We start from the raw sequence: 24,505 nt of genomic DNA on the forward strand, positions 1-24,505 counted from the left end.
TAACTGAATTATTATTATTTGTGGGTTTCTTTTTAGTTTGAATGCATTTTATTTTTAGACAACTTACATGACATGTTTTTCTTAAAAACAATGCCTCCACTCGAAATAAATCACAGTCAAAATAAATGAAGAGCTCAAGATGACATCAGTCCCATTTGTCTTAAGTCCTGGTGTTGTGTGGATGACAAGCAGAAGCCAGTTATGATGACAGGTGATAGATCCAAAGTAATTGCCAAATTTGTTAACATTTTTCCACTTCTTTTTTTTTTTTTTTTTGAGACGGAGTCTCGCTCTGTCGCCCAGGCTGGAGTGCAGTGGTGCGATCTCGGCTCACTGCAAGCTCCACCTCCTGGGTTCACGCCATTCTCCTGTCTCAGCCTCCCAAGTAGCTGGGACTACAGGCGCCCACCACCATGCCTGGCTAATTTTTTGTATTTTTAGTAGAGACGGGGTTTCACCATCTTAGCCAGGATGGTCTCAATCCCCTGACCTCGTGATCCATCTGCCTCGGCCTCCTAAAGTGCTGGGATTACAGGTGTGAGCCACCGCCCCCAGCCTAAAGCTACATATCCTGTATACCTGAATTTGATTTTTGAGATTTGCACTTACTGAATTCCCACCTCTATTATTAACATTATTACTTTTTTTTAGTTTTTATTTTTTGTTTGTGACGGAGTCTTGCTCTGTCACCCAGGCTGGAGTGCAGTGGCGCCATCTCGGCTCATTGCAAGCTCCGCCTCCCGGGTTCACGCCATTCTCCTGCCTCAGCCTCCCCAGTACCTGGGACTACAGGCGCCTGCCACCACCACGCTCGGCTAATTTTTTTGTATTTTTAGTAGAGATGGCGTTTCACCGTGTTAGCCAGGATGGTCTCAATCTCCTGACCTCATAATCCGCCCACCTCGGCTTCCCAAAGTGCTGAACACCCTTATTATTATTACTATTATTATTTCGAGATGCAGTCTTGCTCTGTTGCCCAGGCTGGAGTGCAGTGGCGTGATCTCAGCTCACTGCAACCTCTGCCTCCTGGGTTTAAGTGATTCTCCTGCCTCATCCCCCTGAGTAGCTGGGATCACAGGTGCCCGCCGCCATGCCCAGCTATTTTTTTTTTTTTTTTGTAAGTTTAATAGAGGCGGGGTTTCACCATGTTGGCCAGGCTGGTCTTGAACTCCTGACCTCAAGTGATTCGCCTGCCTTGGCCTCCCAAAGTGCTGGGATTACAGGCATGAGTCACCGCGTTCGGCCACATCTCTAATATTCAGACTTTCTTTCTTCTGCATCTATTCTGTGTCATGCCAAGCTCCAGGCTTCCTTTGTCATGTGGCATTATGGACACCAATCTAGCTTTCAGAAACAGCCTTTGATATGAATCTGGGCTCCATCACACTCTGTGATTGTGAGTTATCTGAGTCTCAATTTTCTCATCTGCAAAAGAAGATAATGATAGATCTTCTTTGGAAAATATAACTGTTTTTTTTTTTTTGAGATGAGTTTCGCTCTTGTTGCCCAGGCTGGAGTGCAATGGCTTGATCTCACTGCAACCTCTGCTTCCTGGGTGCAAGCGGTTCTCCTGCCTTGGCCTCTCAAGTGGCTGGGATTACAGGCGCCTGCCACTGGCTAATTTTTGTATTTTTAGTAGAGACGGGGTTTCATCATATTGGTCAGGCTGGTCTCTAACTCCTGACCTCAAGTAATCTGCCTGCTTGGGCCTCCCAAAGTGCTGGGATTATAGGCATGAGCCACAGCGCCTGGCCAGAAAAATATACTTTTTTTTTTTTTTTTTGAGATGGAGTCTCACTCTGTCGCCAGGCTGGAGTGCAGTGGCTCCATCTCAGCTCACTGCAACTTCCACCTCCCGGATTCAAGCAATTCTCATGCCTCAGCCTCCTGAGTAGCTGGGACTGCAGGCGCCCACCACCATGCCTGGGTAATTTTTTTTAGATGGAGTTTTCTCTTGTTGCCCAGGCTGGAGTGCAATGGTGCGATCTCAGCTCACTGCAACCTCTGCCTCCCGGGTTCAACTGATTCCCCTGCCTCAGCCTCCCAAGTAGCTGGGATTTACAGGCGCACGCCACAATGCCTGGCTAATTTTGTATTTTTAGCAGAGACGGGGTTTCTCCGTGTTGGTCTGCCTGGTTTCAAACTCCCGACCTCAGGTGATCCTCCTGCCTCCGCCTCCCAAAGTGCTGGGATTACAGGCGTGAGCCACCATGCCTGGTCGAAAAATATAATTTAAAACAAAATTTTCTCCCAATCCAGAAGTGTTCTTCACAAAACTAGTGAAAAAGAAAACACTTTAGTATTGTATAAAGCATTAAGCCAGAAAATGAAACGCATCACAGGCAATCTGCTAAGAAATTGCAAAGACAGAAAGAAATCTCACCCCCTTATATAGCCAAGCAGATAGAACTCAATACATATTTTCCAAGATAAACCATAATCAGTCCTCAAATAAGAGGACTTGACAGCACACTTTGTCACATATAGTTCATCCTATTTGGCTTTATCTAGAGGAAAAGAAAACTCATATCTTTATGACAGGAAGTGGTTTTGCGATTTGGGGCAGGAAGACCATCAAAATTAGGCTTCTACCCTCCCACAGAAACTGGGAGATATCAGTGCTATCTACCTTACTGTTTACATTTCAGTTCCTTGAGGAAGACATTCCTAGGTCAAAAAGTTGACAAAAGGCCTATCTAGTGTCGAAAAGATTTATGCAGATTTCAAATAGAGAAGAAAACAGTTACAATTACAAGTTTTCAAAAGTAAATGCTCAAAGAAAAAGGAGAGGAGGAAAATCTCTTATTTTTAACTGGGAGACTAAAACCTAGTATCTTTAATTTGTATTTGTATTTTTTTGAGACGCTGTCTCAAAAAAAAAATTTTTTTTGTAGTTTTTTGTTTTTGGTTTTTGAGCTGATGCGGGTCTCACTCTGTTGCCCAGGCTAGAGTACAGAGGCAAGATCATTGCTTACTGTAACCTCTGCCTCCCAGGCTCAAGCGATCCTCCCACTTCAGCCTCCCAAGTAGCTGGGACTACAGGCGACTGCCACCACACCCAGCTAATTTTAAAATTACTTGTAGAGACAAGGTTTCGCCATGTTGCCCAGGCTGGTCTCGAACTCCTAGGCTCAAGCCATCTGCCTCGGCCTCGCCAAGTGCTGGAATTACAGGGGTGAGCCACTGCGCCCGGTTTTTATCATTCTTATAATCATTATTATTATTTGACAAATAAATAAATAAATATATGACGCAGCCTCAGGTGGTCCTGACATGTGGCCCCGGTTTTTATCATTCTTAACAATAGGTAATGTTCATTGAGTCCTTATTGTGTGTCACTGTTTTATTTATCTTATTTTATTTTTTTTGAGACGTTGTCTCGCTCAGTCCCCCAGGCTGGAGTGCAGTGGCGCGATCTCGACTCACTGCAACCTTCACCTCCCCGGAGGCAACACAGTTAGACGCCCATGTCTACTCCAACCTGGGCGACAGAGTGAGACCCTGTCTCAAAAAAATAAAATAAAATAAATAAATAACAGTAATAATAATAAAGTGCCTGCTCTTGGATTATACACCTACAGAGTAATAATGTTGCAGTTTAGACCCACATTTGTCTTAATTTAAATGACCACCCTGTTAACTAAAAGTAGTACCATGAACAAAATTCACTCATAATCCCACGGCCCAAGCGACAGGCTTAAGTGAGGAAGGCCCTGTGCAGTCTTCCCGGAAATCTCGGTCCACACACCAGACCTGCAGCCTAAGCGGGTCAGTCCTACAGGTCCCTGCCCCAGGTGCGCAGCTGCACCACGAGGCCTCCAGCCGGCCCGGAGCAGCCAGCCCTGCCCGCCGCTCCGTTGCAGCCAATAGCGCGGGTGCGTTTGGTGGCGGCCCCTGCTTGACTGCGCTCTCTGATTGGGCGCCTTCCGGGGCGGGGCCAAGCCGAAGCCTGGCGCGCGGGGTGCACCTAGCGGAGCGCGAGCTGTCTAGCGCCAAGTTCGGGGTTTGGGGTTGGCGCGGCCCGTCACGTGGCTGGCCCGCGGCGGTGCGCGGGGCGTTGGGTCAGCGGATCTGGGACTCTGGTGGCACCGGCGGCGGCGTAGGACCGAGACGTCGCTAGGCACGTGCGCGGGCCGTGTTCCGGTAGGTGGGCGGCTTCGGGTCTTGGGCCGCGGCGTCCCGGAGCCCGGGGGGGTGCTTCGGCGTCCTCGCTGTCCCCCGCTGTACCCCACTCTCTGCATCCGGAACGACGGGAGGGGAGCGCTTGTGTCGCGCCTGGGCTGGGGGTCGGGCGGTGGCCTGCCGCAGCGCCCCGGTTGCAGGCACATTCGGTACGATGGAGTGGCGGCCCTTGGCCTTTGGCAGGAGTGCGAAGGCTTATAGCGGATGTGAGTAGCCGCTCTCTACTGAGCACTTTTCTCGTTGAGCATTTTCAATTTAAACACAACCCCTAGCCTCGCTCCTTCACAGCAAAGCTGCAAGTCGAGTGGTACCGTTTCCCCCATTTTACAGGTGAGGAAGGTGGTGGGGCTCGGAGAAAGGAGACAACTTAAATGGCAGAGCCTAGAATAGAACCCGGGTTCTCAAAGCCTGAGCCCCTAAACGCTACGCGCAGGGTCGCTCCACTTTTGGCCCGTGCCACCAGATCCCTGTGGGGAATGAGCTCTTCCTGTTGCCCGCAATCTGCCACCCCCTGTTCTAGGAGACAAATGTCTCACTGTGAAGTTCTTGGCCCGGGGCCTCTGCTTCGAGATTCTGGTAGTTAAGTGACTCTTGGTCCAGCTGAGGTCAGCACAGATGCGGGCCTTCAATCGGGCAGTTACCCAGAGAAGAGACTGGAAACATCAGTTTAGGTTCTTGCAGAAATAACATTGTAGGCCGGGTGCGGTGGCTTATGCCTGTAATCCCTGCACTTTGGGAAGCTGAGGCGGACAGATCACTTGAGGTCAGCAGTTCGAGACCAGCCTGGCCAACATGGTGAAACCCCATCTCTACTAAAAATACAAAAAACACTAGCTGGCCGTGGTGGCACACACCTGTAATCGCAGCTACTGGGAAGGCTGAGGCAGGAGAATCGCTTGAACCCGCGAGGTGGAGGTTGCAGTGAGCAGAGATCACACCACTGCACTCCAGCGTGAGTGACAGAGTGAGACTCTATCTCAAAAAAAAAAAAAATGTATTACTTGGGGAAACTTGGAACGGAAGTGGTTAATTGTGTTTTTATTTAGCGCAGTGTCCTGAGACAAGGCTTTGGAACTGAAGAGAAACCAGAGTTCAGATTCTGGCTCTTATATGGCTTTAGACAAGTTAGCTCCCTGGGCCTCAATTTCCTCCTCTGTAAAGAAGAGAACCAAAATCTGTGTGTGAGATAGAAGATGTGCAACAAGGTAGTTCCCTGAGCAGACCCTTGGCTGGATCCACTTGTAAGATTTGGAGGCATGGGGAGGCTCGTGACCTTGCAGGTGACTTCACTTACTAGGTCTCTTTCCTGGCGTTGAGGATCATGCCACACATGAGCAATGGTGCCTCTACAGAAATATCCATTGCTGTAATGACTGATGTTGCAGTGAGCTGTGTTAGCTGGGGGGCTTACCAGGTGTTACAGAATGTTAATGAAGATGTCCCTAAGATTACCAAGTTTCCTTTTTTTTTTTTTTTTTTAATGGAGTCTAGCTCTGTCACTCAGGCTGGAGTGCAGTGGCGTGATCTTGGCTCACTGCAATCTCTACCTCACTGGTTCAAGCTATTCTCCTGTCTCAGCCCCTCGAGTAGCTGGGATTACAGGCATATGCCACCATGCCTGGCTAATTTTTGTATTTGTATTTGTATTTTTTTTTTGAGACGGAGTCTCGCTCTGTTGCCCAGGCTGGAGTGCAGTGGCACAATCTCAGCTCACTGCAACCTCTACCTCCTGGGTTCAAGTGATTATCCTGCCTCAGCCTCCTGAGTAGCTGGGGTTACAGGTGCGTGCCACACGCCCAGCTAATTTTTGTATTTTTAGTTGAGACGGGGTTTTACCATGTTGGTCAGCTGGTCTCGAACTCCTGACCTCAGGTGATCCACCCGCCTCGGCCTCCCAAAGTGCTGGGATTACAGGCGTGAACCACTGCGCCCGAATAATTTTTATATTTTTAGTAGACACAGGGTTTCACCATATTGGCCAGACTAGTCTCAAACTCCTGACCTCAAGTGATCCACCCACCTTGGCCTCCCAAAGTGCTGGGATTACGGGCATGAGCCACTGCGCCCGGCTGCTTTTCTTTCCTTTTAGAGAGACAGGGGTCTCACTATGTTGCCCAGGTTGCTCGATTCCTGTGGTCCTGTGACTCCCCAGACTTCAGGTGTGCAAGCCTGATTTCTGACCCTTGGGCAGTCACACTTTCTCCTTTGGGCTTTGAACTTGGGATGCGCTGCACTTGTTTACTCTCATCCCAGATCTCATGCTTGGCTCAGATTTCAGTTCAGGGACATTCCCTGGCCCAGTCTGAAGTAGCCCTGCACCCATTTATTGCCTTTTTTTTTTTTTTTTTTGATACAGGGTCTTCCTCTCTTGCCCAGGCTGGAGTGCTGTGGGAAAATCTCAGCTCACTGCAGCCTCAACCTCTGGGACTCAAGCCATCCTCTTGCCTCAGCCACCCAGAGTAGCTGAGAATACAGGTGCACGCCACCAGGCTCAGGTAATTTTTTGTATATTTTTTGTAGAGACAGGGTTTTGCCATGTTGCCTAGGCTGGTCTTGAACTCCTGGGCTCAAGTGGTCTTCTCACCTCAGCCTCTCAAAGTTCTGAGATTACAAGTATGAGCGACCATGCTTGGCCTTGTGTATTTCTTCTTTTTTTTTTTTTTTGAGATGGAGTCTTGTCCTGTCACCCAGGCTGGAGTGCAATGGCATGATCTTGGCTCACTGCAACCTCCATCTCCCGGGTTCAAGCGATTCTCCTTCCTCAGCCTCACAAGTAGCTGGGATTATAGGTGTGTGCCACCACACCCGGCTAATTTTTGCATTTTTAGTAGAGACAGGGTTTCACCTTGTTGGCCACACTGGTCTTGAACTCCTGACCTCAAGTAATCCACTCGCCTTGGCCTACCATGGTACTGAGATTACAGTTGTGAGCCACCGTGCCCGGCCTGTATTTCTTAATTGTTTACAATTTGTTTCTTATAAGAGCAGGACCTCTTTCTTAGTAACCTCTGTATTCTTAGTGCCTATCTGTGTCCCTGGGACATAAGAGTTGTTCAATAAATGTTGACTGAATGAATTCATTGTAGGCTAGTAGTGGTGTAGACCTCTTAGATATCAAAAACTTATTTTGGACTTTTTTTTTTTTCTTTTTGAGAGATAGGGTCTCACTGTGTCATCCAGGCTGGAGAGCAGTGGCAGAATCATAGTTTATGGCAGCCTTGACCTCCTGGGCCCAAGTAATCCTCTCACCTCAGCCTCTCAAGTAGTTGAGACTACAGGCATGCACCATCATGTCATCCAGCTAATTTTTTTTTTTTTTTTTTTTTTTTTTTTTGAGACTGAGTCTGGCTCTGTCGCCCAGGCTGGAGTGCGGTGGCCGGATCTCAGCTCACTGCAAGCTCCGCCTCCCGGGTTCACGCCATTCTCCTGCCTCAGCCTCCCGAGTAGCTGGGACCACAGGCGCCTGCCACTTCGCCCGGCTAGTTTTTTTTTTGTATTTTTTAGTAGAGACGGGGTTTCACCGTGTTAGCCAGGATGGTCTCGATCTCCTGACCTCGTGATCCGCCCGTCTTGGCCTCCCAAAGTGCTGGGATTACAGGCTTGAGCCACCGCGCCCGGCATCCAGCTAATTTTTAATTTTTTTTTTTTTTTTTTTTTTTTNTGAAGAAAATCATTAAGTCAGTTCTCTTTCCTTACCTCAATACTATGTATTACCTGATTTTTTTCATAAAGATGGGGTTGGTATTTTTCCAATTAAAACCCCCAATCTGAAAAGAAGTCACTGCAAACTGAATAACAAGTTAAATCTTTTTTTTTTTTTTTTTTTTCTGAGATGGTGTCTTGCTCTGTCACCCAAGCTGAAGTGCAGTGGTGCGGTCTGTGCTCACTGCAACCTCCGCCCCCCGGGTTCAAGTGATTCTTCTGCCTCAGCCTCCTGAGTAGCTGGAACTACAGGCGCATGCCACCACACCCGGCCAATTTTTGTATTTTTTTTTTTTTTTTTTTTTTTTTTTGAGGCGGAGTCTCGCTCTGTCACCCAGGCTGGAGTGCAGTGGCCGGATCTCAGCTCACTGCAAGCTCCGCCTCCCGGGTTCACACCATTCTCCGGCCTCAGCCTCCCGAGTAGCTGGGACTACAGGCGCCTGCCACCTCGCCCGGCTAGTTTTTTGTATTTCTTAATAGAGACGGGGTTTCACCGTGTTAGCCAGGATGGTCTCGATCTCCTGACCTCGTGATCCGCCCGTCTCGGCCTCCCAAAGTGCTGGGATTACAGGCTTGAGCCACCGCGCCCGGCCCAATTTTTGTATTTTTAAGAGACAGGGTTTCGACGTGCTGGCCAGGCTGGTCTCAAACTCCTGACCTCAGGTGATCCCCCCGCCTTGGCCTCCCAAAGTGCTGGGATTACAGGTGTGAGCAACTGTGCCTGGCTGTTTTTTTTTTCTTTTCTTTTTTTTTTTTTTGAGACAGAGTCTCACTTTGTCACCCAGGCTGGAGTGCAGTGGCGCGATCTCGGCTCACTGCAACCTCCACCTCCTGGATTCAAGCGATTCTACTGCCTCGGCCTTCCGAGTAACTGGGACTACAGGCATGGGCCACCGCACCCAGCTAATTTTTGTATTTATAGTAGAGACTGGGTTTCACCATATTGGCCAGGCTGGTCTCAAACTCCTGACTTTGTGATCTGCCCACCTTGGCCTCCCAAAGTGCTGGGATCACAGGCATGAGCCACCGTGCTGGGCCTAATTTTTTTTTTCGAGACTGAGTCTCACTCTGTCGCCCAGGCTAGAGTGCAGTGGGGTGATCTTGGCTCACTGCAACCTCTGCCTCCTGGGTTCAAGTGATTTTCCTACCTCAGCCTCCTGCATAGCTGGGATTACAGGGGCCTGCCTCTATGCCCGTCTAATTTTTGTATTTTTAGTAGAGACGGGGTTTCGCCATGTTGGCCAGGCTAGTCTCAAACTCCTCACCTCAGGTGATCCACCCGCGTTGGCCTCCCAAAGTGCTGGGGTTACAGGCGTGAGCCACTGTGCCTGGCAAATTTTTTTTTTTTTTTTTGCGATGGAGTCTCGCTTTGTTGCCAGGCTGCAGTGTAGTGGTGCGATCTCTGCTCACTACAATCTCCACCTCCCGGGTTCAAGCCATTCTCCTGCCTCAGCCTCCTGAGTAGCTGGAATTATAGGCGGGCACCACCACACCTGGCTAATTTTAGTGTTTTTAGTGGAGATAGGGTTTCACCATGTTGGCCAAGATGGTCTTGATCTCCTGACCTCGTGGTCTGCCCGCCTTGGCCCCGTAAAATGCTGGGATTACAGGCGTGAATCACTGTGCCTGACCTTTTTTTTAAAAAAATTTTTTTTTTTGAGACACAATATCACTCTGTCATCCAGACTGGAGTGCAATGGCACATTCTCGGCTCACTGCAGCCTCCACCTCCCAGGCTTAAATAAGTCTCATGCTTCAGGTGTATGCCACCACACCCAACTAATTGTTTATATTTTTAGTAGAGACAGGGTTTCACCGTGTTAGCCAGGCTGGTCTCAAACTCCTGGCCTCAAGCTGATCTGCCTACCTCAGCCTTCCAAAGTGCTGGGATTACAGACGTGAGCCACCTTGCCCAGCCTAATTTCTAAATTTTTGTAGAGACGTGGTTTCACTGTGTTGCCTAGGCTGTGGTTAACTCCTAGGTTCAAAGGATCCCCCATCCTTGACCCCACTAAGTGCTGGGATTACAGGCATAAGCCACCATGCCAGACCTTTTTTTTTTTTTTCTTCCCTGAGACGGAGTCTTGCTTTGTCATCCAGGCTGGAATGCAGTGGTGTGATCTTGGCTCACTGCAACCTCCATCTCCTGTGTTCAAGCAATTCTCCTGTCTCAGCCTCCCAAGTAGCTGGGATTACAGGCGCCCACCACCACACCCGGCTAATTTTTGTATTTTTAGTAGAGATGGGGTTTCACCATGTTGGCCAGGCTGGTCTTGAACTTCTGACCTCAGGTGATCTGCCTACCTTGGCCTCCCAAAGTGCTAGGATTATAGGCATGAGCCTCTGGGGCTAGCCGAACCTGTAATTCTTTTTTTTTTTTTTTTTTTTTTTGAGACTGAGTCTGGCTCTGTCGCCCAGGCTGGAGTGCGGTGGCCGGATCTCAGCTCACCGCAAGCTCCGCCTCCCGGGTTCACGCCATTCTCCTGCCTCAGCCTCCCGAGTAGCTGGGACCACAGGCGCCCACCACTTCGCCCGGCTAGTTTTTTGTATTTTTTAGTAGAGACGGGGTTTCACCGTGTTAGCCAGGATGGTCTCGATCTCCTGACCTCGTGATCCGCCCGTCTCGGCCTCCCAAAGTGCTGGGATTACAGGCTTGAGCCACCGCGCCCGGCCTGTAATTCTTTAGGAAGATTTATATTCAAACAAGTCCTTTTTTAAAAAAACAAACAAACAAAAAACCACACAGGGTCTTACTCTGTCACCCAGGCTAGAGTGCACTGCCACAGTCACGGCTCATTGCAATCTCTAGCTTCCAGGCTCAGGTGATCCTCCCACCTCAGCCTCCTGAATAGCTGGGACTACAGATGCATGCCACCACCACTAGCTAATAATTTGTATTTTTTGTAGAGATGGGGCTTCGCCATGTTGCCCAGGCCAATCTTGAACTCCTGGGCTCAGCCTCCCAAAGTGCTGGAATTACAGGCATGAGCCACCACACCCAGCCCAAGTACATATTTTAACCAACAGCTTCACAGGAACTCTCTGGAGTACTTAGAGCATGTGCTTTGGGGTTTTGAGTCCTACCTCTGTGGCTAACTTGCTGTGCAGCCCTGGGCTAAGATATTTTACTTTTCTTTGAGACAGAGTCTCGCTCTGTTGCCAGGCTGTAGTGCAGTGGCGGTCTTGGCTCACTGCAACCTCTGACTCCCAGGTTCAAGCGATTCTCCTATTTCAGCCTCCCGAGTAGCTGGGATTACAGGCGCCTGCCACTACGTCCGGATAATTTTTGTATTTTTAGTAGAAATGGGGTTTCACGGTGTTGGACAGGATGGTCTTGATCTCCTGACCTGGTGATCTGCCCACCTTGGCCTCCTAAAGTGCTGGGATTACAGGCGTGAGCCACTGCGCCAGGCCGCAATATTTTACTTTTCTAACCTCGCTTATTTTTCTTTCTTTAGTTCTTTTTTTTTTTAAGAGTCCCAGACTCAGTAGCTAGGACTATAGGCCTATCCCACCATGCCCAGCTAATTTTTTTTTTGTAGCCATGCCCAGGCTGGTCTTGAACTCCTGGCCTCCCAAAGTGCTGGGATTACAAGTGTGAGTTGCCATGCCTGGCCCTGAGACTCATTTTCATTATTTGAAGTATGAAATAAATTAACACATTAAAGTGTTGCTAGGATTAAAATGAGGTCCTTATATATTCAAAAATCATATAGAGATTTTTGAGGCCCTTCTTATAGCAAAATTCCCATTTACATTTTTCTGGAGCCTGGAGAAATGTGTCCAGACTGAGTGAATAGGTGCTATTTGCTGTACTTACATTATCATTTATAAAATACTACTGGTGATCATCCTGGAAAGATGATCCCAACTGCCTATGTCCTGTTCATCATTAACTTGTGTGTCCCAAAAAATCTTTTGAAAAGTTGCTAAATAGTGAATATTTACTATGTTATGAGAGCCTGCCAGTTCAAGTCAATGATTCATCTGTTCAGTCATTTGGAAAATATTCTTTTTTTTTTTTTTTTTTGAGACGGAGTCTTGCTCTGTGGCCAGGTTAGAGTGCAGTGGTGTGATCTCGGCTCACCGCAAGCTCCGCCTCCTGGGTTCAAGCGATTCTCCTGCTTCAGCTTCCCGAGTAGCTGGGACTACAGGTGCGTGCCACCACGTGCAGCTCATTTTTTGTATTTTTAGTAGAGACGGGGTTTCACCATGTTGGTCAGGATGGTCTCAAACTCCAGACCTCATGATCTGCCCACCTTGGCCTCCCAAAGTGCTGCGATTACAGGCGTGAGCCACCACACCTGGCCGGAAAATATTCTTCATATATGTTGGGTACTGCAGGTGATTTTTTCAAAAGTAACACTCAGTCCTTACCTTCAAGGAATTTAGTTTAGTTGTGGGAGATAAGCTATACCCATGAGAAGTTTGACTGAGAGGAGGCAGAGTTGGACTGCCTGCAAGTAGGGGGGAGGGTCAGTTCTCATTTCTGAGGGAGATGAGCTGACGTCTGCAGTTCGGAAAGGAACCAGAAGTTCCACACGGTGGTTTTGCAATAGAATATGCTCATGTTTACCAAGCGATTCTGAGGCAAAGGCTAAAAAATTGTATTAGTTTAGCAACTCGATAGAACTAACAGGTTGTGATGAACTTTGATTAAATGTAATGCTGGGGCTGGGCATGGCGGCTCACGCCTGTAATCCCAGCACTTTGGGAGGCCGAGGCAGGCGGATCACTTGAGTTCAAGACCAGCCTGACCAACATGGTAAAACTCCATCTCTATGAAAAATACAGAAATTAGCCAGACATAGTGACGCACACCTGTAGTCCCAGCTACTTGGGAGGCTGAGGCAGGAGAATCACGTGAACCCAGGAGGCAGAGGTTGCAGTGAGCCAAGATCACGCCATTGCACTCCAGCCTGGGTGACAGACTGAAACTCTTGTCTCAAAAAAATAAAAATAAATAGGTGGGGCATGGTGGCTGACGCCTGTAATCCCAGCATTTTGGGAGGCCAACATGGGTGGATCACAAGGTCAGGAGACTGAGACCATCCTAACCCAGTGAAACCCCATCTCTACTAAAAATATACACAATTAGCCTGGCGTGGTGGCATGTGCCTGTAGTCAAAAGACTCAGGCAGGAGAATCGCTTGAACCTGGAAGGCGGAGATTGCAGTGAGCCGAGATCACCCCACTGCACTCCAGTCTGGGCAACAGAGCAAGACTCCATCTCAAAAATAAATAAATAAATAAACTAAAAAAATCAATTTAATGCTGGAAGCTACACACGTATTTCCCATTTTTTAGGCAGCTTCGAACCAGTGCAATGGAGACGCCGGTCAATGGGGCCCACAAGGATGCTGACCTGTGGTCCTCACATGACAAGATGCTGGCACAGCCCCTGAAAGACAGTGATGTTGAGGTGAGATCTGTGGAGTGTTCACAGATGTTTTTATGTTGGAGGCCTTCATTTAAATCTCTAGTTCTAACTACAAATTAATTAGGGACAGCCTTGAAATGAGTATTATCCTGCTGGATTTACAGGTGGTGGCAGACAAAATGGCTACAAATCCTTTGAGAGTAAATTTAAAGATTGTGGGTTTCTTCAAAGTGTGGAGCACTGTGCAGGGTGCTCTGGAGAAAAGCAGAGAAGGGGAGAGATCACTGACAGTTGACCCTTTCCTGACAGTTCACAAGGTATATAGACCTATCTAGACATCTGGAAACACCTTTATTTTATTTTACTTGTTTATTTATTTTTTTGAGACAGAGTTTCACTCTTCTTGCCGAGGCTGGAGTGCAATGGCGTGATCTTGGCTCACTGCAACCTCCACCTCCTGGGTTCAAGGGACTCTCCAGCCTCAGCCTCCTGAGTAGCTGGGATTACAGGCACCCACCACCGTGCCCGGCTATTTTTTTTTTTTTTTTTTTGAGACATAGTCTTGCTCTGTTGCTCAGACTGGAGTGCAATGGCTCCATCTCGGCTCACTGCATGCTCTGCCTCCCAGGTTCACGCCATTCTCCTGCCTTAGCCTCCCGAATGGCTGGGACTACAGGCGCCAGCCACCACGCTGGCTAATTTTTTATATTTTCTTTTTTAGTAGAGATGGGGTTTCACTGTGTTAGCCAGGATGGTCTTGACCTGACATCGTGATCCGCCCGTCTCAGCCTCCCAAAGTGCTGGGATTACAGGCATGAGCCACCACGTCGGGCCTAATTTTTGTATTTGTAGTAGAGATGGGATTTCGCCATGTTGGCCAGGATGGTCTGGAACTCCTGACTGCAGCTGGTCCACCCACCTCGGCCTCCCAAAATGCTAGGATTACAGGCATGAGCCACCGTGCCCAGCCTTGTTTTTATGAAAGTTTTATTGAGATGTCACTCATTTGCCATACAATTTAGTGGTTTTTAGTATATTCATAGTCAATTTTAGAACATTTTTATCCCCCCAGAAAGAAACCTTGAACCCATTAGCAGTCAACCCAAACTCCCCAACCCTGGTCAATCACTCATCTACTTTCTGTCTCTATGAATTTGCTGAAATATCTTTTCTTTTCATTTTTGAGACAGGGTCTCACTGTCACTCAAGCTGGAGTGCAGTGCCGTGCTCTTGCCTCAGTTCACTGCAGCCTCTGCCCCCTGGGCTCAAGTGATCCTTCTACTTCGGCCTCCTGAGTTGCTGGGACTACAAGTGCATGCCACCACACCTGGCTGATTTTTTGTGTTTTTGGTGGAGGCAGGGTTTCACCATGCTGCCCAGGCTGGTCTTGAACTCCTGGGCTCAATCAACCTGCCTTAGTCTCCTGAAATGCTGGGATTACAGGTGTGAACCACCGTGCCTGGCCTAAAGCATCTTTTCTTTTAAGGAAGAGGAATGAGGAATAAGGTTCAGGGAGGGAGAAACTTGGTGAAATGTAGGGATAAAAATAACAGGATGGTGATGTTAAAAATTAGGTGGGACGCTTAAACGTAACTTTCTCTTCAGTCATTTTGTTTTTCTTTTTTTGAGATGAAGTCTCGCTCTTGTTTCCCAGGCTGGAGTGCGATGGCGCAATCTCAGCTCACTGCAACCTCCACCTCCCAGGTTCAAGCGATTCTCCTGCCTCGGCTTCCTCGTATAGCTGAGATTATAGGCGCCTGCCACCACATCCATCTAATTTTTGTATTTTTAGTAGAGACGGGGTGTCACTATGTTGGCCAGCCTGGTCTAGAACTCCTGACCTCAGGTGATCCACCAGCCTCGGCCTCCCAAAGTGCTGGGATTACAGGCATGAGCCACTGTGCCCTGCCATCATTTTGTTTCTCTTTTTTTTTTTTTTTTTTTTTTGAGATGGAGTCTCGCTCTGTCTCCAGGCTGGAGTGCAGTGGTGCAGTGGTGCAGTGGCGTGATCTCGGCTCACTGCAAGCTCCACCTTCTGGATTCATGCCATTCTCCAGCCTCAGCCTCCTGAGTAGCTGGGACTACAGGCACCCACCACCATGCCTGGCTAATTTTTTTGTATTTTTAATAGAGACAGGGTTTCACCATGTTAACCAGGATGGTCTGGATCTCCTGACCTTGTGATCCGCCCGCCTCGGCCTCCCAAAGTGCTTGGATTACAGGTGTGAGCCACTGCGCCTGGCCCATTTTGTTTTTCTTAGTTCATTGATTAGTGCTTTCTCAGATACTAAAACCTTTGAGGAGGATTTGTTCTATTCCTTAAGTGTTATGAGAGTCCTTGATGTTATTTGGATTAAGGTCAGCTTCTGAAGGCACAATCAATATTAATGTGAAAGAGTGTCTTTTCCCTTTAGGAGGTTGTAGTTTGGATCAGAGCAAAATTTTAAACTAAAATTTCCAAATATCAAGCATCTGTTTTCTTCTCATAAGGTTTACAACATCATTAAGAAGGAGAGTAACCGGCAGCGGGTTGGATTGGAGCTGATTGCCTCGGAGAATTTCGCCAGCCGAGCAGTTTTGGAGGCCCTAGGCTCTTGCTTAAATAACAAATACTCTGAGGGGTACCCGGGCCAGAGGTATGTGAATCTCTTCAAAGGCCTGGTTCTGACACAGTCATAGAGAGTACTGAATCAGCCTAGGACCTAAACAATTTGGAAATTTCAGAAAACAGCAAGCTTCCCAACTGTAGGATTTCTGTTCCACACCTGCTCTCTGACATAACTCTTTTATTCCCAGCATGTGATAACACTGAAGAGCTCAGCGCAGGGGTACTCCGGGGCACATTTCATAGTCCTTTGGGGGCTTTCTAGAAAAATAGGCCAGTTTGTAAGGAGTATTGAGCCACTGGACTGGTGTGTGGCCTCTGTCTAGAAAAGGTCAGTGTCATCTGAGGGAGACTGCAGAAGGTGGCCATTGCCATGTGAGTCATCGAGTCTGTATTGGAAATGGTGTGGAAGTGGAGGCTGAATCTGCAATACTGGAAGCCATTTCTGCATTATAAATGTTGGATTTACACATGCAGTGGCTTTGTTAACTCTTTCACCCTCAGAATTACAGTGTTATATTCGTTTTCATTTTTTGCAGTCATCATCAGGCAAAGAAAAGAAATTACAGAATTAGACATGGCTTTTGCAAATGTGTGCATTTTTGTCCCAAAGGAAACAGAAAGAAAGGTCACCCTTGGAGAAGGAATTGCCATTCTGTCCTGAGATGCCCCTGAAGCTCTATGTAGAAGACAGAATCAAGTTGAAGGCATTGTCTTTCTCCTACTGTGAATAACTAACTTTTGCATTGTGCCTTGAAGAATTTACAATGTGTTTTCTTTCTTTCTGTCTCTCCTTTCTTTTTCCTTTCTTCTTTCAGGCTAAGGTATTTTGTTAACACCGGGTGTTTTCTTTTTTTTTTTTTTCTTTTTGAGACATGGTGTGTCTCTCACCCAGGCTGAAGTGCGATGGTGTGATCAAGGTTGACTGCAGCCTTGGCCTCCTGAACTCAAGCCATCCTCCCACCTCAGCCTCCTGAGTCACTGGGACTATAGGCACACACCACCACACCCAGCTAATTTTTTGTAGAGACACAGAGTTTCACCATGTTGCCCAGGCTGATCTCCATCTCCTGAGCTCAAGCGATTCACCCACCTCGGCCTCCCAGAGTGCTGGGATTAGAGCTGTGAGCCACTGCACCCAGTCCACACCAGGTGTTTTCACAACTAATATTTCATTTGATTCTCACAGCAATGTATCAGGCAAGGGGTGGTGTTTTCTACATTTTTAAGAAGGGGACTGAGTGTGGTGGCTCATCCCTGTAATCTCAGTGCTTTAAGAGGCCAGGGCAGAGGATCATTTGAGGCTAGGAATTTGAGACCAGCCTGAGCAATATAGTGAGACGCTGTCTCCAAAATAAAATTTAAAAATTAGCCGGGCATGGTGGCATGCACCTGTAGTCGCAGCTACTCAAGAGACTGAGGTGGAGTACTGCTTAAGCCCAGGAGATCAAAGGCTGCAGCGAGCTTTTGATCTAGCTTTGCCAGTGCACTCCAGCTGGGGTGACAGAATGAGACCCTGTTTCTAAAGTTTAAAAAAAAACCAAAAAACTACAACTTAAATAGAAATGTAATTACATCGTGTATTCATGTTAAAGGGCTTTTTTTTTTTTTTTTAAGACGGAGTATCATTCTGTTGCCAGGCTGGAGTGTGGTGGCACAATCTTGGCTCACTGCAACCTCCACCTCCCAGGTTCAAGCAATTCTCCTGCCTCAGCTTCCTGAGTAGCTGGGACTACCCCCAGCTAATTTTTTGTATTTTTAGTAGAGACGGTGTTTCACCATGTTGGCCAAGCTGGTCTCGATCTCCTGACCTTGTGATCCACCCGCCTCAGTCTCCCAAAGTGCTGGGAGTATAGGCGTGAGCCACTGCGCCCAGCCAATTAAAGGGCTCTTTTAAAAGGTAATTATTACATGTTTTCATTATCATATTTTGTTAATATAATTTAATATTAATCTATCTTTGGAACATTATTTATAATCGAAGGCAATATTTGAAAACAATAGGCAAGGCATGGTGGTTTATACCTGTAATCCCAGCACTTCAGGAGGCTGAGGCAGGTGGATCACCTGAGGTCAGGAGTTCGAGACCAGCCTGGCCAACATGTCAAAACCCTGTCTCTACTAAAAATACAAAAATTAGCCAGATGTGGAGGCGCATGCCTGTAATCCCAGCTACTCTGGAGGCTGAGGTAGGAGAATTGCTTGAACTCGGGAGGCAGAGAGAGGTTGCAGTGAGCCGAGATTGCACCACTGCACTCCAGTATGGGAGACAGAGCAATATTCCATCTCAGAAAAAAAAAAAAAGAAAACCATATTGACCTAACATTAATGACTTTGCTTGATACAAACTTAAAAACAAAGTTCTGGGCTTAAAAAAAAAAGTTATGTATGTATGAATAAATGAATGACAAGGTCTCGTTGTCTTGCCCAGGCTGGCGTGCAGTGGTGCAATCCCAACTCACTGCAGCCTCAAACTCCTGGACTCAAGCAATCCTCCTGCCTCAGCCTCTCTGTAGCTAGGACTACAGGTGCGTGCCACCACACCAGGCTAATTTTTAATAGACATGAGGTCTTGCTATGTTGCCCAGGCTGGTTTCAAACTCCTGGCCTCAAGCAGTCTTCCCACTTTAGCCTTCCATATTACTAGGATTACAAGTGTGAGCCACCACATCTGGCCTATTTATTTTTTATTTATTTTTATTTTTTTGAGACGGAGTTTTGCTCTTGTTGCCCAGGGTGGAGTGCAATGGTGCGATCTCAGCTCACCACAACCTCCATCTCCTGGGTTCAAGCAATTCTCCTGCCTCAGCCTCCCCAATAGCTGGGAATACAGGTATGCACCACCACGCCTGGCTAATTTTGTATTTTTAGTAGAGATGGGGTTTCTCCATGTTGGTCAGGCTGGTCTCGAACTCCTGACCTCAGGTGATCCGCCCACCTCGGCCTCCTGAAGTACTGGGATTACAAATGTGAGCCACCACACCTGGCCTGGCCTATTTATTTTTTTAGAGATAGGGTCTCACTCTGTTGCTCCAGCTGAAGTGCAGTGGTACAGTCAAAGCTCACTGCAATCTCCAACTCCTGGGCTCAAGTGATCCTCCCACCTCAGCCTTCCAAGTAGCTAGGACTACAGGTGCAAGCCACTATACTTAGCTCATTTTTAAAATTTTTTGTAGTGCTGAGATCTCACTATGTTGCCCAGCTGATCTTGAACTCCTGGCCTCAAGCAGTTCTCCCACCTCAGCCTTCCAAATCTCTGAGATTACAGACATGAGCCATTACATGTAATTTAATTTTTTTTTTTTTTGAGACTGAATCTCACTGCAGTGACCAGGCTGGAGTGCAGTGGGGTGATCTCAGCTCACTGCAACCTTCACCTCCTGGATTCAAGTGATTCTCCTGCCTCAGCCTCCCGAGCAGCTGGGATTACAGGCGCCTGCCACCATTCCCAGCTGATTTTTGTATTTTTAGTAGAGACAGGGTTTCACCATATTGGCCAGGCTGGTCTTGAACTCCTGACCCCAGGTGATCTGCCCACCTCGACCTCCCAAAGTGCTGAGATAACAGGCGTGAGCCACAGTGCACAGTGCCTGGCCTGTATCTTCCTTCCTTTTTTTTTTTTTTTTTTTTTGAGAGGGTGTCTTGCTCTGTCGCCCAGGCTGGAGTGCAGTGGTGCCATCTCTGCTCACTGCAAGCTCTGCCTCCTGGGTTCACACCATTCTCCTACCTCAGCCTCTGGAGTAGCTGGGACTACAGGCACCCGCCACCACACCCGGCTAATTTTTTGTATTTTTAGTAAAGAGACTGGATTTCACCATGTTAGCCAGGATGGTCTCGATCTCCTGACCTTGTGATCTGCCTGCCTCAGCCTCCCAAAGTGCTGGGATTACAGGCGTGAGCCACCGCACCCAGCCCCAGTTTTGTTTTTTTATATACAGTCTTGTTCTGTTGCCCATGCTGAACTGCAGTGGTGCAACCTTGGCACACTGCAACCTCCACCTCTCAGGCTCAACCCATCCTCCCACCTCAGCCTCCCAAGTAGCTGGGACTACAGACGTGTGCCACCATGCCCGCTCATTTTTTTGTAATTTTAATAGAGACAGGGTTTCACCATGTTGACCAGGCTGGTCTTGAACTCCTGACCTCAAACATTCTGCCTGCCTTGGCCTCCCAAAGTGCTGAGATTATAGGCATGAGTCACCATTCCTTGCCTAAAAAGATTTTTTAACAGTTTTGAAATGTATCATGGGCTGTAAAGTTTACCCATTTAAAATGTACAGTTCAATGGAAACCCCCTCTAATTGTGGTAAAATAAAAATATATATAACATATAAGGTATAGCTTCTTTCTCTTTTTTATTTTTTTGAGATGGGGTCTCACTCTGTTGCCCAGGCTGGAGTCCAGTGGCCCAATCTTGGCTCACTGTAGCCTCTGCCTCCTGGGTTCAAACGATTCTCGTGCCTCCTAAGTAGCTGGGATTACAGGCATGGTGCCACCATTTCTGGCTATTTTTTATATTTTTAGTAGAGACAGGGTTTCACCATGTTAGTCAGGCTGGCAATTTCAACCTTTTTTTTTTTTTTTGGAGACAAGGTCTTGCTCTGTTGCCCAGGCTGGAGTGCAGTAGTGCAGTCATAGCTCACTGCAGCCTGTAACTGCTGGGCTCAAGTGATCTTCCCACCTTGGCCTTTCAAAGTGCTGGTATTACAGGCATGAGTCACTGTGCCCAGCCCATTTTAACTATTTTTTAAGTGTACAGCTCAGTGACATTATGTGTATGCACATTGTTGTATAACCATCACCACCACCCATCTCCAGAACTTTTTTATCTTGCAGAAATGAAACTCTGTATCCATTAAATAATAACTTCTGCTAATCAGCATATGAGAAATGCTTGGCTGGGTGCGGTGTCTCACATATGTAATCCCAGCACTTTGGGAGGCCGAGGTGGGCAGCTCACTTGAGGCTAGGAGTTCGAGACTGGTCTAGCCAGCATGGTCAAACACTGGCTCTACTAAAAATACAAAGTTTAGCCAGGCATTGTGGTGCACACCTGTAATCCCAGCTACTCAGAAGGCTGAGGTGGGAGGATTGCTTGAACCTGGGAGGTGGAGGTTTCAGTGAGCCAAGATCGCGCCACTACACTCCAGCCTGGGCAACAGAGCGAGACTCGATCTCAGAAAAAAAGTACATGAGATGATGGATATGATAATTAGCTTGACTTAATCATCTCACAATGTATACATATGCCAAAATATCACATTAGGGCCAGGCGTGGTAGCTCATGTCTGTAATCCTAGCACTTTGGGAGGCCGAGGCAGGCAGATTCCCTGAGCTCAGGAGTTCAAGACCAGTCCAGGCAACGTGGTAAAACCTCGTCTCTACTAAAAATACAAAAAATTAGCTAGGCGTAATGGTGCACACCTGTAGTCTCAGCTGCTTGGGAGGCTGAGGCAGAAGAATCGCTTGAACCCAGGAGGCAGAGGTTGCAGTGAGCTGAGATCACGCCATTGCACTCCAGCCTGGGTGACAGAACAAGACTCTGTCTCAAGAAAAAAAAAAAAAAAAAATTAGATGAATTTACAGTGTATAATGTGATTTTTTTAATGGGAAATTTTATGTTACATTTTTTAAAAAACAAAAAGAAATACATTTATATTTTAATTTTTAAGCTTTTTGTGACAGCCCACAATGGCTCACACCTGTAATCCTAACACTTTGAGAGCCTGAGATGGGAAGATCACTTGAGACCAGGAGTTTGAGACCAGCCTTGGCAACATAAGGAGACCCTTTCTCTGCAAAAAAGTAAAAAATTAGTTGGGTGTGGTACACATGGGCTTGTAGCCCCAACTTCTCAGGAGCCTGAGGCAGGGGAAGATTGCTTGAGCCTAGGAGTTCTAGGCTACAGTAAGCTATGATTTCACCACTGCACTCCTGCCTGGGTGACAAAACAAGACCCTGTCTCTTATTTTTTTATTTTTTATTTTTTTAAAAGAAAGCTTTTTGTGATCACAGGGTCTAAAAGCTAAAAATTATTGGTTAGGCCGTGTGCAGTGGCTCACGCCTGTAATCCCAGCACTTTGGGAGGAGGAGGCGGGCAGATAACCTGAGGTCGGGAGTTCAAGACCAGCCTGGCCAACATGGAGAAACCCTGTCTCTACTGAAAATACAAAAATTAGCCGGGCATGGTGGTGGACACCTGTAGTCCCAGCTACTCAGGAGGCTGAGGCAGGAGAATTGCTTGAACCCAGGAGGCAGAGGTTGCAGTGAGCCGAGATCACGCCACTGCACTCCAGCCTGGGCAACAGAGCGAGACTCTGTCTCAAAAAAAAAAAAAAAAAAATTACTGGCTTGAACCCAGTAATTTTTAGTACTTGAGTTATCAATATAATAATAGATAATAAAAACATAAATATATGATAAATTTTGATATGCAGTTATTAAATTGAAAGTAAAATTTCATTAGAAATGCAAAAAGTCAAAAACAAAAACAAACTCTCTAGTCTTTGTTCCCCCGTCTCTGGCAGCCACCATTCTATTTTCTGCCTCTATGAACTTAACTACTTTAGGGACCTCATAAAAGTTGAATCATACAGTGCTTGTCTTTTGGTGACTGGTTTGTTTCACTTAGCATAATGTTCTCAGACTCATCCCTGTTGTATTAATAGCATGTGATAGGATTTCTTTCCTTTTTTTTCTTCCTTTTTTTTTTGGAACAGGGTCTCACTCTGTTGCCCAGGCTGGAGTCCAGTGGTGTGATCACAGCTCACTGCAGCCTTTACCTCCTGGGCCCAAGTGAATCTTCCCTCCTCAGCCTCCCACATAGCTGGGACTGTGGGCACACACCACCACACCTGGCTAATTTTTGAAATTTTTTGTAGAGATGGGGGTGTTGCTATATTGTCCCGGCTGGTCTCAAACTCCTGGGCTCAAGCAATCCTTCCTTGGCCCCTCAAAGTGCTGGGATTATAGGCATGTGCCACCTCTCCCGGCCAAAACCCCCTCTGTTTATAGATGAGATACTTGCTCCAAGTTGCACAGCTGGTTTGGTCTCTTGACTCTAGATTCCAGAGGCATTGGTGGAACACTTGATCATGCCGGCTTCAGCATCTGCATGTTAACAAGCTCTTCTCGTTACTTCTCTCCACTTTAGTTTCACTGTCCCACCCCGAGCTTCTTTGGCCTCTGTGAAGCACAGATTTTCTGGGTCTGATTGGTTCTAAGTCTCCTACTCTCCTCCCACAGATACTATGGCGGGACTGAGTTTATTGATGAACTGGAGACCCTCTGTCAGAAGCGAGCCCTCCAGGCCTATAAGCTGGACCCACAGTGCTGGGGGGTCAACGTCCAGCCCTACTCAGGTGATTGTCTCATCCACATGGCCTGGTGCGGCCTCATCATGTGTATCCCCCAGGGCTGACAGGCACCAAGAAGCATCCTAAGAAGGACTTGCATCCTAAGAAGGACTTGCATCCTAAGAAGGACTGCCATAGGCCGGGCGCAGTTGGCTCACGCCTGTAATCCCAGCACTTTGGGAGGCAGAGGCAGGCAGGTCACCTGAGGCCGGGACTTCAAGACCACCTGACCAACATGGAGAAACCTGGTCTCTACTGAAAATACAAAAATTAGCTGGGTGTAGTGGTGCATGCCTGTAATCCCAGCTACTCAGAGGCTGAGGCAAGAGAATTGCTTGAATCTGGGAGGCAGAGGTTGCGCTAAGCCAAGATCGCGCCATTGCACGCCAGCCTGGGCAACAAGAGTGAAACTCCATCTCAAAAACAAAAAAAAAAAAAGAAGGACTGCCATAAATAAAAGATAAGCCATGCATCTCTCTGTATTGCCCTTGGGCTCCCAGCTCTGTACCCCCTCCCAGGCAGTGCCCTTTCTCTGAACTTCCCCTTTCAAGGCTGATGGTGAAGGGGCACCTCCTGGAGCTCAGGGAAGGCACGAGGCCTGTTCTTGCCACTCCTGGGTGAAGGCTTAGTGGCCAAGGTCCCGGATGCCACTTGGTACCTCGGTCAGAAATAATCGTGTCTCCTTTGGTCCACTTGTTTCAGGCTCCCCTGCAAACTTCGCTGTGTACACTGCCCTGGTGGAACCCCATGGGCGCATCATGGGCCTGGACCTGCCAGATGGGGGCCACCTGACCCATGGGTTCATGACAGACAAGAAGAAAATCTCTGCCACGTCCATCTTCTTTGAATCTATGCCTTATAAGGTAAGCGTGTGTTTCTCTCCATACCTTTTATTTCCTTGGGAAACCTCTGATGTTTGGCTCTGCCTGTAGGGATAAGTTTGGTTTATGTGTCACTACAGGAAGTCCCCACCTTGCACCATTTTTCATTTCCCTGCCGTGGGGACTCCTCAGGCTTTCAGGACCCGCTGGGGTAGCTGGGATGGAGAGACGAGGGTCTGAGCTGAGGCCACAGGGAAACCAGTGAGGGAGGCAACTACTGAGGAGAGTTCAGGTGCGGCAGGGGCAGTGGTAACTGCTGGGAATAACAACCCTGGGGAATAGCAACCAGGTCACTACAGTTGGACCCCAGCAACAGCCACCACCTCCACAGCTCTGCCCTCGCCTGGTGACATCTCTGCTCAGAGCCCCTGTGGGTCAGCAGCAGCATAAGGATGCAGTA

The 24,505-nt window shown here is 47.7% G+C and overlaps 1 protein-coding gene across 4 annotated transcripts in view; it reads left to right on the forward strand.

The window, feature by feature from the left end:
- Positions 1 to 3,928: 3,928 nt before the first annotated feature.
- Positions 3,929 to 24,505, forward strand: part of SHMT1 (serine hydroxymethyltransferase 1) — a 38,438-nt gene continuing 17,861 nt past the window's right edge. For 2 of the 4 annotated variants that reach the window (XM_025361708.1, XM_025361711.1), the window contains exons 1-5: positions 3,929 to 4,120; positions 13,192 to 13,306; positions 15,755 to 15,900; positions 23,115 to 23,230; positions 23,927 to 24,087. In XM_025361708.1, the coding sequence (XP_025217493.1) occupies positions 13,211 to 13,306; positions 15,755 to 15,900; positions 23,115 to 23,230; positions 23,927 to 24,087 (519 nt within the window). In that variant the 5' untranslated portion in view covers positions 3,929 to 4,120; positions 13,192 to 13,210. Of the gene's footprint in view, positions 4,144 to 13,191; positions 13,307 to 15,754; positions 15,901 to 23,114; positions 23,231 to 23,926; positions 24,088 to 24,505 lie in introns of all 4 variants that reach the window. The other 2 variants (XM_025361710.1, XM_025361712.1) reach the window with 2 other exon arrangements.

The sequence above is a fragment of the Theropithecus gelada genome, chromosome 16, assembly GCF_003255815.1.
Source record: "Theropithecus gelada isolate Dixy chromosome 16, Tgel_1.0, whole genome shotgun sequence".
NCBI lineage: Eukaryota > Metazoa > Chordata > Mammalia > Primates > Cercopithecidae > Theropithecus > Theropithecus gelada.